Here is a 14,217-nt window from a genome sequence, read left to right as displayed (position 1 = left end):
ATTTAAGGGATGGGGCAAACACTTTTATTTTTAAAAAGCTTCCCAGATGATTCTAATGTGCAGGCAGGGTTAAGAACCACTGGCCTATAGTTTGAATTGAATCTGCCAGTAAAATATTTTCATTAATACAATGTTTATAAGAGGAGTGCTGACTGTTCCATTTGAGTTTTTTTCTCATGGGTATTGTGTGTATTCTAAAGGTCCTGCGCTTTCTGTTTTGAATTATCTATTCTCTAAACAATTATCCTTTGATTTATCAGGTCTCCCAAGTCATTGCCACTTGTGGATAACATTACATAAATTATTTTGATCCAAATATCATATCTCTAACATAGAGGAAACCATTGAAGATGTTGAAAAGAATTAATTTATTGTGTAGAGATTGTGGGGATTTATAATGGATGAAGCTGAGCCATCTGAAGGACTAGATTAATTTTGAAGGCTGCAAACTTGTTTTCCTAACTTTGCATCATACCCACTGCTCCAAATTTTCTCCTGAATTTCTTAGTTTAGGAGGTGCAAAGCTTTCTTAAAGTTTTAGTCATTCAGCACATGTCATAATCACTGAAGTTCCAATTTCTCCAACTGAATGATACCTCCTTAGAGGACTCTTATAGCTTGGTTGCGAAGCCACATATAGGAACCATTTATTCAGTGGGATAAAAGCAGTGATTCCCTACTTGCTTATCCCATTTTTATAATCAGGAAAAATCAGATCCCACCTCTTCCTCATATTTCTTCTTGGCATGCAAGTGTCATGTAATAACTAGAGTAACCATATCATTAATCATCCAAAATAGGATATTTTTGTGAGTTAATACAGGGTGCTATTAACAGTTATGCTAGAATAATAGGTGGGAATTTGTACTGTTCCAGGCAAAGCTACCTGGTGACCTCTTGCCCCCTAGATGTGACAGTTCCCTAACTATTATTTAGGTATGTGTGTATGCTTTCATTCAACAAATATCTATTGAACATTCACTATATGTCAGTAAATGAGCATTGACCACTCAGACCTGTTCCCTAGCTTCAAGGAACTCACAGTAGTGGGAGATACAGACAGGTAAATGGGATTAACATGTAGAGTGATAAATTCTCTGATGGGGTTCAGGGCACACTTAACCCAGACTGGAGAATCTAAACATAGTCTACCTGGAAGGGTCCTCATCAGGACCTTCAAATCTGCCTGGATGTCCTGAATGTCTCGGTCAAACTTCCTTCTTTTATTGCCCATCATTTTATTTCAAACCTTCTCAAATTTCTAACTCTGCCCTTTCTACCCAAATATTAGTAGATAATCTTTTTAATAATTTGTAGAAAAGATGGAAACCTTGAGATGAGAATTCCTTGAATCCCACTCTAATAAGCCTATTAATTTACCTGCACCTGCCCCATCTCTAACTACTATTTCTCGTTACAGTACAAAAGGTGCCCATCTTCCTGTAGAAGGTCAATCCCTCTATTTGGACCCCATTCCCTCCTGCCTCCTTAGGGACCTCATGTTCTTAAAATCATTCTTTCTTCAGTTTTTTTTTTAAGCCTCTCCTTCTCTTTGATGCCTTTCCCTGGTCCCAGTTACTTCTACCTGTTTATGACTCTCAAGTCTTAATCTCTACCCAAATCTCTCCTGAGTGCCCCTACATACCCAGAATTTCCAGTTATCCTTAGTCTACTTTGATTTTTGTATCCTTTTTGCCATATCCATATTCCCTTCTGTATTAATATATTTATTTATTATGTTTTTTTCCTTGCCTATTTCTTTTCGTTCGAATGTGAACTCCACAGGGCCATGGCTCTTTGTCCATTTGTTCCCTGATGTATCCCTATCTCTTGGAAAAATGATCAAAATATACCAGGGACTGAATAAATATTTCTTGAATGAATTAATAAAAGAATTTTATCCTGATATCTATTAGACATAGCTGCTTGATGCCTCAAAGGCACCTCAAATGCCACAGGCCCCAAATTGAATTCCTAACTTACCCCCTGTCCCTCCACAGCAAATGCACAGAAAACTTCTCTACCTAGGCAAATGTGTTCATCAACCACACAGGTGTCCAAGTCAGAAATGTCGATGAAATTCTCCATCTCATTCCACCTTCAAAATCAACCAACTTTTAAGTTTGTCAGTTCTCCCTTATTTCTCAAACCTGGCCACTTTTTCTTTATCCCCACTCAACCTTCACCATTCAACTTGCCATCCCCTCTCCCCAGGCACTGCATCAACCTCCTCACTAAATTCCTGTCTCCACTCTTGCTCCACTTCCACCCCTTTTCCACAGCACAGCCAGGGAATATTTCTAAAACATCTGATCTGTCACTTCCCTGCTTATAATCGTTCTGTGGCTTGGTCCTTAGGGAAGATTTCAAACTCGTTCCAATGATTCACAAGGCCCTGTACTCGCTTCCCTCCCAGTTTTGTTTTTCTCTACTGTCCCCACTCCCAGCCTAAGCTCCAGCCTCAACAAACTTATTTTTAACTTCACTGACATCCCTTTTCTCTTCTGCTTGGAATTATCTTTCCATCTTTTGTTTTTTGGCCAGATAATACACATTGCAAATTAGGCACCATTTCCTCCAGGAAGCCTTCCCTGACCCCACCCCATATCCAGGTAACAGACCTCTCATATGAGTTCCCAGGTCACTCTAGAACTGACCCCATCATGGCACTTATCACTCTCTTAGGAAGGAAACTGGAGGCTCCATAAGTATTGTCTACTGTTGCATATGACACATCTAGCAAAGCGCCAGGCACAAAGTAGGGCTCAGTAAATATTCATTGAATGAATGAATGAATGAATATAGCCAAGTAGAGACACCAAATAGGCAATTATATAGGGGAGATCAGGGAAAAGGAAGAGCTAAAGGGGAATTTGAGGCTTTTAGCTTTCAGACCACTAAATGGTGCTGCTGTTAAAAGAAGGAGTAGAGAGGGAACAGTTTAGGAGGAAGATGATGAGTTTATTTTGGATATGTTGTTTGAAGTGCCTGTGGGACATCAAGGTGACACTATTTGGAAGGAAGTTTGTAATACAGGCCTGAACTGCAGGAACAAGTCAGGGCTAGAGATACTCATTTAGGAATTAGTTTTATTAGGTAACAGTGAAGCCAAAGGAATGGGAGTTTTCATTCAAGGTGTGGAGGGTATAAAGGAATTAGGACAAAATAAACAAAGACCTGGTATGTAAGTAACTGAATGAAATGAAATGAAATGAAATAGGAATCCAGGAAGGGAAACTGAGGAAGAGTAGCCAGGGTAAGATGTTAAAAAGAGGGAGAGAACAACATCGGGGAAACCAAAGGAGGCAAGAATTTGAAAAAGGAAGGGCTGGTAGAAAAAGAAAAAAACTGCAGAGATGTTCAGCTGGGATGGTTTCTCAGTCTCAGCACTATTGACATTTTTGGACTAGATAATGCTTTGTTGGAGGTGGGGGGCATCCTATGCCTTGTAGGTTGTTAAGCAGATCCCTCACCTCTACCCCTTAGATGACAGTAGCACCCTTCTCTCCAGTTGTGACAACCAAAAACGTCAAATGCCCCTGACATGACACAATGGACACTCAATAAATGGTCATGAAATGAATAAATTTAGCCAGAGACCACACAGGCTGGTGGTATTGTCATTGGTATGCCTGGATTATCTGCATTGCTTGTCAGAATCAACTAAATGAAATAAAGACCAGGCTCATTTCAGACACAGATACACTCTTTGTCAATGCAACATGGAACCCCCTTTTCTCCTCACTCTTGAGTGTATAGCAATTCAGTTTTCTACAATTTTAAATTTTCAAATTAATTTTAGTTCTTTTTTAAAGGGAGAAGTCTGAAATCACTGGCTACATTTATGACAAAATGTAAACATTTGTACTAGTGGTGAAAAGAGAATCAAGAATTGGTAACTAGGATAGCTAGATTAGAAATAGATATATAGATCTGTTTATGGGAGAGATTCCTGGCTAAGGTTTTGCCACATCTCAAAATATATTGAAATACATCAAGAATTATTAAATTCTTAAGGCCAAAGGAATTTAAATTTACTTTAGGTTTAAAAAATCATTTAGGAATTAGGGAGTAAAGATGTAGCAAAATCAAATAAACATCTTGTACATAAACTTCATATATATTAGAAATGTAGATGTTATTGACTTATGCAAGTGCGATATATAACAAGTATTTTTCTTGATAGAACACATTTAGAAAATAACATGTCACAATTGCAAACTTCTCTTTATATTAAAAAAAATTTGACTTACATCCTGGAAATATTGGGCAGATTTGAAAATGCATGACTGGGAATGGTTTTCAGATGAGTCTCTATAAACTTCCTATGAAAATAACAGTTACACAATTAGAGTTTAAACCATTAGACTTTTCTAGTAACCCACCTTAATTATACAGAATACATTATTAGAAACATGACAATCCTTACAATGTATATTTTATCATACATAAGCAAGAAAACAATTTTTCCCCCAACAAAACAAGAATTGAGAGTGAGAATCAAATGCAGACAATAAATCTTCAAACTTTGCCTTTGAATTATCAGTGAACTAGTATGCCTTGTGTAACATCATATTTAATTTGTTAATGGAAGGGCAACATAATATATTCATAAGTTTATTAGGACTACTGAATTCATTGTCAATGGAAATATCTTGAAATGCCACCAGAGTATGTATTAAGAGGATTAAATGCATTTGATATATCTTAAAGATTAAAAATAGTGGTATGATTATAATCTTTTTGCCCAAGCAAAGGTCTCTTCAACCATTACCTTGATCTTATCATCAACTTGCTGCAATTTGGAAATAAATGACTGACAAGGAGCTAGTTCTTCTCAGGATCATGACGTCTTTGTTGCATATGCAACCAAAAGGTTGTGTCTTTTCTTCCAGTTTGCTTTTTTGATACTTTTCAGAAGGCTGAGAGTGGTTTCCTTACGCAATGAGACCTCTTTATGCACTCCAGTATGTCTCTCCACCTTGATCCTCCATTTTTTATTGCCTTTCTTTGTTATAGCAACTGCTTGAATAGAATTCTGTATGGAAAAAGGTGTACCTACTGTTCTAGCTGGCTTTGCAAAAAGCCAATGCCTCACCATGCTTATCCTCTTCTCCATGGGTCTGTTTTTGCCATTTAAATGTTGGTAATTACACATTGTTCATTTACTACCTTTTTAAAAGACATCATACGGAGATTGTGTATTTTTCCTTCTAGGCTGCAGGGTTTTTTCTCAGTAATCTATTTCCTTGATCTATGTACTCTTTGAACTACTAATTTTTGCAGTGATTGAAATACATTTAGAATTTCTGGTTTCTGGTTCTGCATGACTGGAGCCTGGAAGTCACCCCTCCCTCCTAACAGTAAGCAAAAAGTTGAACAGACTGAAAAATCAACAACTCTTCTTGGATCTGTGGGACAGGGGAAGACATAGGGCAAACCACTGTCCCCAGGACTGGAGAGACAGACAGGTAAATACAAGGAGTCCCTACTTCCCAGAGCAGAGACTCATGAGCAAAAACTATAAGGGGGAACCAGTGCCAGGGTAGGGTAGGAAAACCTGAGCTGTGATTGACCAATTGCCAGAGATGCAGTGCAGACAACTCTGAGAGCTGGAAGTTCTAGGAGGACCTAGTCACAGGCGGACCTCCACAATTTTGTGAGATTTACCTCCAGGAGTTCCACAAGGTTCTAAGAGTAAACACTAGGGAAAAATCCCTTTGTGCTTCTGTCAAAGGGAGGGGAAAAGGAACCATCTGGAAATACAGTTGACCCTTTAACAATGGAGGGGTTGGTTAGGGGCACCAACGCCCACACAGTCGGAAATCCACGTATAACTTTATAGTTGGCCTTCAGTATCTGCAGTTCTGCACCTGCAGATTCAACCAACCACTGCTGGATCAAGTAGTATTGTAGTATTTACTACTGAAGAAAATCCATGGATGAGTGGACCCACGCAGTTCAAAGCCATGTTGTTCAAGGGCCAACTGTACCTCAGAGCACTCTGTTCTTTTTAACAAGGCCTGCCCTCGGGGGAAACTGGTTATCCAGACCCTGTGGAAGGGAATACACAACTCCAGCTCCCTCTAGCCGTTCTGTCCCACCTAGGGGGAGAGAAAAAACTGAGAAACACTGGTCAAGTTCACAGTCCAGAGGCATAGGCTCACTAAAAGCCCTAATCACAGGAATACAGAACACTTCCCCTCCCCTGACATCTTATCACCACGTTACTAAGACCTATGTATAGCCATTCCTTTTACCCAGTACATCATGTCTGTCTATCAAGAAATACATCTGTAACTTGCCTAATCAGAGCCTCAGTAAAACCAAATTAATTTATAAAAGGGGGCAGAGGGAGGCGACGTGAATGACAGAAGGGTAGATTGTCAGCCCTTTGCAACACTGGTGATTCAGCGTAAAGTGCAATATGCCTTCATATGATTCCAGAAATTCAGGTCCCATAGATTACCTGTACTCCCTCACAGGTCTCCCACTTACATTCCCTTAATTGGATTGATTAAAAGCCTGTTGGTCCAGATCCAAGTTTCTGAAGTTAAAAAGAAATGAGAATAACAAGTCGTTGGGACTAAAATCTCCCAGTAAAATTGGGCCATGCCTAAGAAAAACAAAGGATAAGGTACACACCTGTTGGGTATCACCCGAAGAGACTTACTTAAGCTCACAGATAGTCTTACTTAGAGAGCATGTCCTAAGGCATGGATATTGAGGGCACACTTATCTAAGATTTTGCACACTGCTTGTAGGTAATGCGGACTTAATTTGTAACTTTCATTGGCTAAAAATTTGGGGGTTTATTCTGTCTTCAAAAGTAAAGAACCTATACTTAATTTAAAAGAAAATTAGAGTAACAATGGTTTCCGAGAAGTTTGACTTGGAACAGAAATAGCATCTAAATGCAATTTAATAGCCTTTGGTTAAAGTTTCAAATAATGTTTATATCGTTTTCCAATATATGAATTTCTGAAATTTGTAATACATGTTTCCTGGATTTTCTCTCTCTCTTTCACACACATAAACACATACACACTTCAAGTCAGAACAAAGATCTTTTTCCTACTACTGAGTTAGTTGTAGCTGATGGAGTTCGGGACACACTATCCCAAAACATATTGTGTTGGCATACTGAATACTTTAAGCTGGAGGAATCTGAGAAGCAGAGGTGTAGGAAGGATTCTCTGACTCCCCTTCACACTCTGAAGCGAGCCCTAAGACCCTCATGTGAGAGGTGCCCTCCCCGGAGGAAAGGAGCAGCCTTATCACGGAAGACAGAGGGATGCCGAGGGGATTCTGAATGAACAGACCTTGCAAGTTTCCCCTAGTTTACTATTCTCAGCTCATACCCCTTTGTCCTATCACATTTTCCCACCACTTTCCTATCTTCATCAAACCTAGCATAAGAATGCTCAAGTTTAATCACTTCTTCAAGTCTTCATTTCTTCATAAAGGCTCCCATGTCATGTAAAACTTGCATTAAATATATTTGTATGCTTTTCTCTTGCCACTCTGTGTTTGGTTACAAAGCCCGAGCTGAGAACCTAGAAGAGTAGAAGGGAAATATTTTCTTTTCCTCACCTATACGCAGAATGTGTTTTAAAAGACAAACATTTTTGAAATGCTAACATTTTGCTTGATTGCACAAACAAGATATTCTTCTCAGCCAGATTTCTTATCAAAGAAAGTCACCCATATAAATGCACTGATAAGAATTACGTATCTCAGTACAGCTGTCTTACTAATGATACGATATGCACAATAAGTCCTAAGCAATAAGTCCTAGCCTAAGATGAAAATGAATGATCTATTTATTGAATGAACTTAGTTAATAACATGATGATTATAATGCAGAGGACTGGTTTCAATAATGTTAAATGAATGAACTATCAGAATGGCCGCTGATCATATAAATTGTCAAATTCAATTTAGCAGCTTGTACAATTTACCTGGATATAATCATAGTAGTGTGTACATAATCTGTAAAAATAAACTCATTAATGAGTTAAAAACATATTTTTTTACTTTGGGTATAAATTGTCTTGGTTGCCACTCTAAAATTCACCACATATCCTCTACTTTCTTCCCCAGCTTTTAAAATGTTATTATTCTGATTTACACAAAAATATGTAGGAAAAGTTTTCTCTCAAAGCATCTATCTCCCTTCTAATAAAGAGGAAAAATCATTGGCTAGGACATGACATCTAGCTAATTAAATAATGAAGATACCGTATTTATTTATAGAACCTTTGTTCCATTTTTCCCCACTAGTCTTACTATGAGGATCCTGGAGAATAAGTTATTGTAATATGTGGATGCCTTTCTGACCTCTAGCTGACCCCAGATGCATGAGCCTTAACCCTTAAGGAGGTTTGGTGGTGGTTTTGTTAGGCAGTAATTTTGTAACTAGAGCTAACTGATACGTGTTTATCATCAACTTCTTTCTCTTTTTTTGTCCCCTCACCTAGGGACATACAGTTGGATGTTCTTTCCATTGTCTATATTTTCAAAAGCAGAACTTTATTCAAAGAATCTTGTGACATTGTGATTACTGCTTTAAAAGCAGATGGGAGAGGAAAGAAAGCAAATGATTGTAATTATTTGGCCAAAATATTTTATTTTACTTTCAGAATACATTTTGAATATTTTTAGAAGAGAAAAATACGTATCTAAGAGTATATTCTTTTGATAAAAACATTAGAAAAGCTTCAAGGTGTTACACTATTATCCAAAGGATTAGCATCAAAATAGTGTTTATTTCATATGAAAATACACCAGGTACAGAAGAGACTCTGCTTTGTTTTGATGGTTCAAAATAAGAAGGCAATGATTATTCTCTCTAAAATAGAATGAAAAAACTCAGAAGGCTTACTTTATACAAATAGTATCAGTATTTACTATTAATGACTAAGGCATCACATATAACTCATTGGGGAAAAAAGTTTACAGCTATAGTTTTGTATCCTAAGTGGACTATGTACATTTAATAGTTAAACAGGTTGGCTTTAAGATATGGAAATTACAAGAGAGAATAAATATTTAAGCTGATGATGTAATTTAATTTGTTTTTCTAAGACTTATTTAACCAAGAAGTATCAGTGAGAATATGACTTAGAGTCAAATGTTTCCTTTGGGCTTTGAGGAGGCAAGATTTATATTTCTCAAATATCTGCATTTGGAAGCTGCAGTGCAGAAATAGAAATGCATGTGAAATGCCACTGATTGACTTACAGATTTTGCCGAATAGGATCCAGTTTTAAGTACCGTCTTCTTTGTTCTTGCAGTAGCGATGGGAGAGGGAAATCTGATTAATGCTACTAAAGAGAGCGGATAGTTCTCTATGTTCCAACAAGAACAGTTTGCGCAATTAAATTTTTCACAGTAGTCTTGCATGATAGTAGGCTCATTTCACTGAAATTTTATCAACACGTAAATCCAATCAACATTCCAGCATCTTGTATTTTACAAGGTTTCTGGACTCATAATACATAGTCTGTGTGTCGGTGTGTACATGTGGGTGAGGTTTTAATTAATCAATGCTTCAGGTTTCCCATTACAGCCTTTACTTGATAAAAAAAGTGAAGTATGAGCAGATGAGCCAGACTGAATCTCATGAGTTGAGAATCCCTGCTCATCTTCTTTGCCATGGCTGAGCTTGTGTGGTCCAGAAACACCAAACTTTCCACTTGCGTGTCACATTTTTGGTCTCTTGGCGATCAGGCTGAGAATATTTTATTTTTTTATAAATTTATTTATATTTTTACTTTTGGCTGCGTTGGGGCCTCATTCCTATGCACGGGCTTTCTCTAGTTGCGGTGAGCGTGGGCTACTCTTCGTTGCGGTGTGTGGGCTTCTCATTGCAGTGGCTTCTCTTGTTGTGGAGCACGGGCTCCAGCCGAGCGCAGGCTTCAGTAGTTGCAGCACGTGGGCTCAGTAGTTGTGGCTCGCGGGCTCTAGAGCGCAGGCTCAGTAGTTGTGGCATACGGGCTTAGCTGCTCCGCGGCATGTGGGATCTTCCCGGACCAGGGCTCGAACCCGTGTCTCCTGCGTTGGCAGGTAGATTCTTAGCCACTGTGCCACCAGGGAAGCCCAGGCTGAGAATATTTTGTGATTCTGCACCGAGGTTGTTTGTTTAATATTGTCATCTGCATTTCTTTCTGGGTTTTTTTTTTTTTTTTTTTGGCCGTGCTGTGCGGCTTGGGGGGGTCTTAGTTCTCCAGCAAGGGATTGAACCCAGGCCCTGGCAGAGAAAGCATGGCGTCCTAACCACTGGACCGCCAGGGAATTCCCTCGTCATCTGCATTTCAAGGGCTCCTTTTTATTTATTTTTTTAATTAAAAAAAATTTAGGAGAAAGAGTATTTTTTATTCAGAATTACGTTAATTCTATTTTTAACAGCTTTGTGGAGGTTAATTGACATACAAAAAACTATACATAATTAATGTATACAATTTGGTGAGTTTGGCCATATGCACCCATATGGGTTTCATGCACCCATGAAACCATAACAATAAACGTAATAGACATATCTATCGCCTCCAAAAGTTTCCTGTGTCCCCTTTTTTTTGTTTGTTTTTTCTTGGTTTTTGTGTGTGTGTTAAGAACATTTAACATGAGATCTACCTGCTAAACAAATCTTTAGTGAACGATACATTATTGTTAACTGCAGGCACTGTGTTGACTAGCAGATCTGTAAAAGCTCCTTTTTATTAAATACCTGTGTCAATCAACTGATAATTCATTTAGATGTGCCAAGTGTGACCATAAAAAGTACTGGAAAGTACTGGCAGTAGAAGAAGAGAGAATTGGTGCAAATAATCCAGATACTTATATATTGTGAAGTTGTACACTATAAACTGGACAGTATTAAATATGACGTTTATCATTTGCCCATTGTTTCTACTTTGCTGAGAAAAAAATTCTCATTGGTGAATTTGTTTTACCATTGTTAAAATTTTTTTTTTTCTAACTCTGTGGTGAGTTGTGAGAGAGTGCAGCAAGCACAGGGATTAAAATCAGGGATGTAGACCCAGAAGAATCACGCAGTCAAATAGTTGGGACTCTTTACATATAGGCCATATGTTTAAGTATGAACAAATTTTAATCTGTACTAAGTTGTGTTTTCTGTTTTTGGTGGTAGGGTGGGATTTCAGTCAGTGCTGCTGCTGAATTATTTACAAACAGTACAAAAATATTAGGTGATGCCTGCAACACAAGGTGTGAAACTGCAACACCCAGATTCCAGAGGCGCCTATGAGTCATCATTTTGGGACAGACAGTTTCCGTTTGGGCTTTAATTTTTGTGATCCGAGACTTAGAAGCCCAAGCAATGGCCTGACAGATCTGGCTTATGGAAATTGTCCAGCTTATGTCATCTTGGAGAGAGTTTTCTATTTACGATGCTTGGTTTCCAGATTTAAAAATACATATTTAATTTGGTTTTATTTCATTTGGGATACTTATTGTATTGAAATTTTTTCACACGTATAATTTGTGTCCAGTAAGATGCACAAATCTTAAATGTCTACTTAGATACTTAAGGGTATACCAGTGTGTCAACGAAAAAATTAATCAATAGTCAGTCTAAGAATGAAATGGAAATTTTTATTTGAGCCAATCTAAGGATTATAACCCAGGACACAGTCTCTCAGAGAGCTTTGAGAACTGCTCTGAAGAGGTAAAGGGGAAGGCCAGTATACATTGGATTTTGGTGAATGGGGTATATACAATCAAACACACATCCCAGCAGAAATTTGCTGCTAGTCACAAGGAACAGACGTCTTAGTTAATGGTTTAGTGCTTTTCTAAGTATGGGAAGATGCAAGAATCCAGGTTTATAAAAAATTTCCCCTGGGCTTCCCTGGTAGCGCAGTGGTTGAGAGTCTGCCTGCCAATGCAGGGGACACGGGTTCGAGCCCTGGTCTGGGAGGATCCCACATGCCGCGGAGCGACTAGGTCCGTGAGCCACAATTGCTGAGCCTGCGCGTCTGGAGCCTGTGCTCCGCAACGAGAGAGGCCGCGATAGTGAGAGGCCCGTGCACCGTGATGAAGAGTGGCCCCCACTTGCCGCAACTAGAGAAAGCCCTCGCACAGAAACGAAGACCCAACACAGCCATAAATAAATAAATAAATAAATAAAATTTAAAAAATAAAATAAAATAAAAATAAAGCAAATAATTAAAAAAAAAAAAAAATTTCCCCTGAAAATATCTATCTGAAGGTCTGTTCTGCGAGTTTTCCCAAAGCAGGATGAGTGCCTCATCCTGATCGTTGCCATGAATTCCTTTCAAGGTGTATTGCAGGTCAGCGACTGCAGTGGCTAATGTGTAGACCTGGATAGTGGACAACATTCTTTATTTTATAATCCCTTCCCTTTCGGTCTTAATTTCAACTATGGTTTGGGAGGCATTTCATGAGTGATTTGTCCCATGGTGCTAGGAATGCTCATCCCCAGGTCAGGTGAGGATTTCGTTGATAGGCCATTCAGTGTGCTGTTACTGAAGTAGGCCCTGTTAACAGTAGCCAAAATCCTCTGGACCACCTGTCTTACTAGTCTGTCATGGTCCAGGAAATGGTTCCCTCTTGTTGCTTCTTCTCATAATTAGAGTTACACTATTACAACAATTGATCTTATAGAATTATAAATTTGATCAATTAGGTTTCAAGGCGCCTAATCATCATTAATTTTATCTGAGTCTCAGTCACACATTTGGTAAGTCTCAGTCACACATTTGGTAAACAATAATCTTGTACAATTAGGCAGAATACAAGTAATATGACTAGTAATATTAGTAGGTCATCAGTTAAGTATTTAAGCTAAGAACTTCCACTGGGTGTGGGCCAGTATCTCCCCAGGTCGTGTGAATAGTCTGTTCCATACCAATCGCTATATTTAAGGGAAATGATACACTGGCATTGAACATACAGTTCACCAGAGATGTCTGCACATTACAGGGGAGTAGTGAGTCATTGTGACTCCTTCTAGGATTGAGAAAGGAATGTTTTCTTCCAAGGAGTTACATGGCTGGCGCCAGAAGGAGGAAATTGATCTTTAGGGTTTAGCAGTTATTTCTGCTGTTGGGAGGTCTGGTTCACATAATGCAGACACACAATGTGCACTAGAGGGGAGGGAGGAGGCCAAAGGGCAGAGAAAAATTTTATGTTTAAATTTTTCTCGTCTTGCCTTAAAATATGAATTTTTATTTCATCCAGTATAGGTAAGTATACTTATACTTTACATATATGAACACATATATCCATGTGACGAGGACCTGGATCAAAATATAGAATATCTCCATCATCTGAGAAAGTTCCCTTGTGCCCCTTTCCAATCAGTAACCCCGTCCCTCTCAGAAGATAACCACAGATGCTCTCTTTGTTGACTTCACATAAATGTAATCATACATTAGCCACCCTTTTCTGTCTGGCTTCTTTTGTTCAACATAATGGTTTTGAGATTCGTCCATGTTGTTGCATGTATCAGTCGTTCTTTTTTATTGCTAACTGTGAATACACATCATTTGTTTATTCATTCTCTAATTGATATTTTTCCAATTGGGGCTATTATGGTTAAAGCTTCTATGAACATCCGTGTGCAGACTTCTTATGGGCACATACAATCATTGCTCTTAGGTAAGTACCTAGGAGTGGGATTTATGAATCATAGGTAAATATATACTTAATTATAACAAAAACTGCTGGTTTCCAAAGTGACTGTACCATGTTCCCTCTTACCAGTGATGGATGGGAGTTCCAGTTAACTCCGCATCCTCACCAACACCTGGTATTATCTGTCTTTTAAATTTTAGCCAGACTGGTAGATGTGTATGTAAATACCAATCTTGATTGGTATTTTTAACTGCTAAAGGATTTGGAGATATGCACAGTCATGTAAAAAAGTATATTTGTAAACCCAAGTGTGAAGGTTAATTTTGTGTGTCAACTTGACAGGGCCATAGAACGCCCAGATATTTGGTTAAACATTATTCTGGTTGTGTCTGTGAGGGTATTTCTGGATGAGGTAAACATTTGAATGAGTAGGCTGAGTAAAATAAATTTCCCTCCCCAGTGTGGATGGACCTCATCCAATTCATGGAAGGCTTGAATAGAAAAAAAAAGGCTGTATAAGAGAGAAAATTCTTTCTCTCTGCCTGCCTATCTTCCAGCTGGGACATTGGTCTTTTCCTGCCTTTGGACTCGGACTTA

General features: G+C 38.5%; 1 protein-coding gene across 2 annotated transcripts in view; it reads right to left on the bottom strand.

Annotated features, from left to right (window-relative positions):
* The window catches only part of TSHR (thyroid stimulating hormone receptor), a 152,781-nt gene that overhangs the window by 63,267 nt on the left and 75,297 nt on the right, over positions 1-14,217 (bottom strand). For both annotated transcript variants that reach the window (XM_061182774.1, XM_061182775.1), the window contains exon 2: positions 4,254-4,325. In XM_061182774.1, coding sequence (XP_061038757.1) covers positions 4,254-4,325 — 72 coding nt within the window. The remainder of the gene's footprint in view (positions 1-4,253; positions 4,326-14,217) is intronic.

Source organism: Eubalaena glacialis, chromosome 2 (genome assembly GCF_028564815.1).
Source record: "Eubalaena glacialis isolate mEubGla1 chromosome 2, mEubGla1.1.hap2.+ XY, whole genome shotgun sequence".
Lineage (NCBI taxonomy): Eukaryota > Metazoa > Chordata > Mammalia > Artiodactyla > Balaenidae > Eubalaena > Eubalaena glacialis.
The sequence above is the reverse complement of the archived record's forward strand: the minus strand, read 5'-3'. Positions and strand labels throughout refer to the sequence as shown.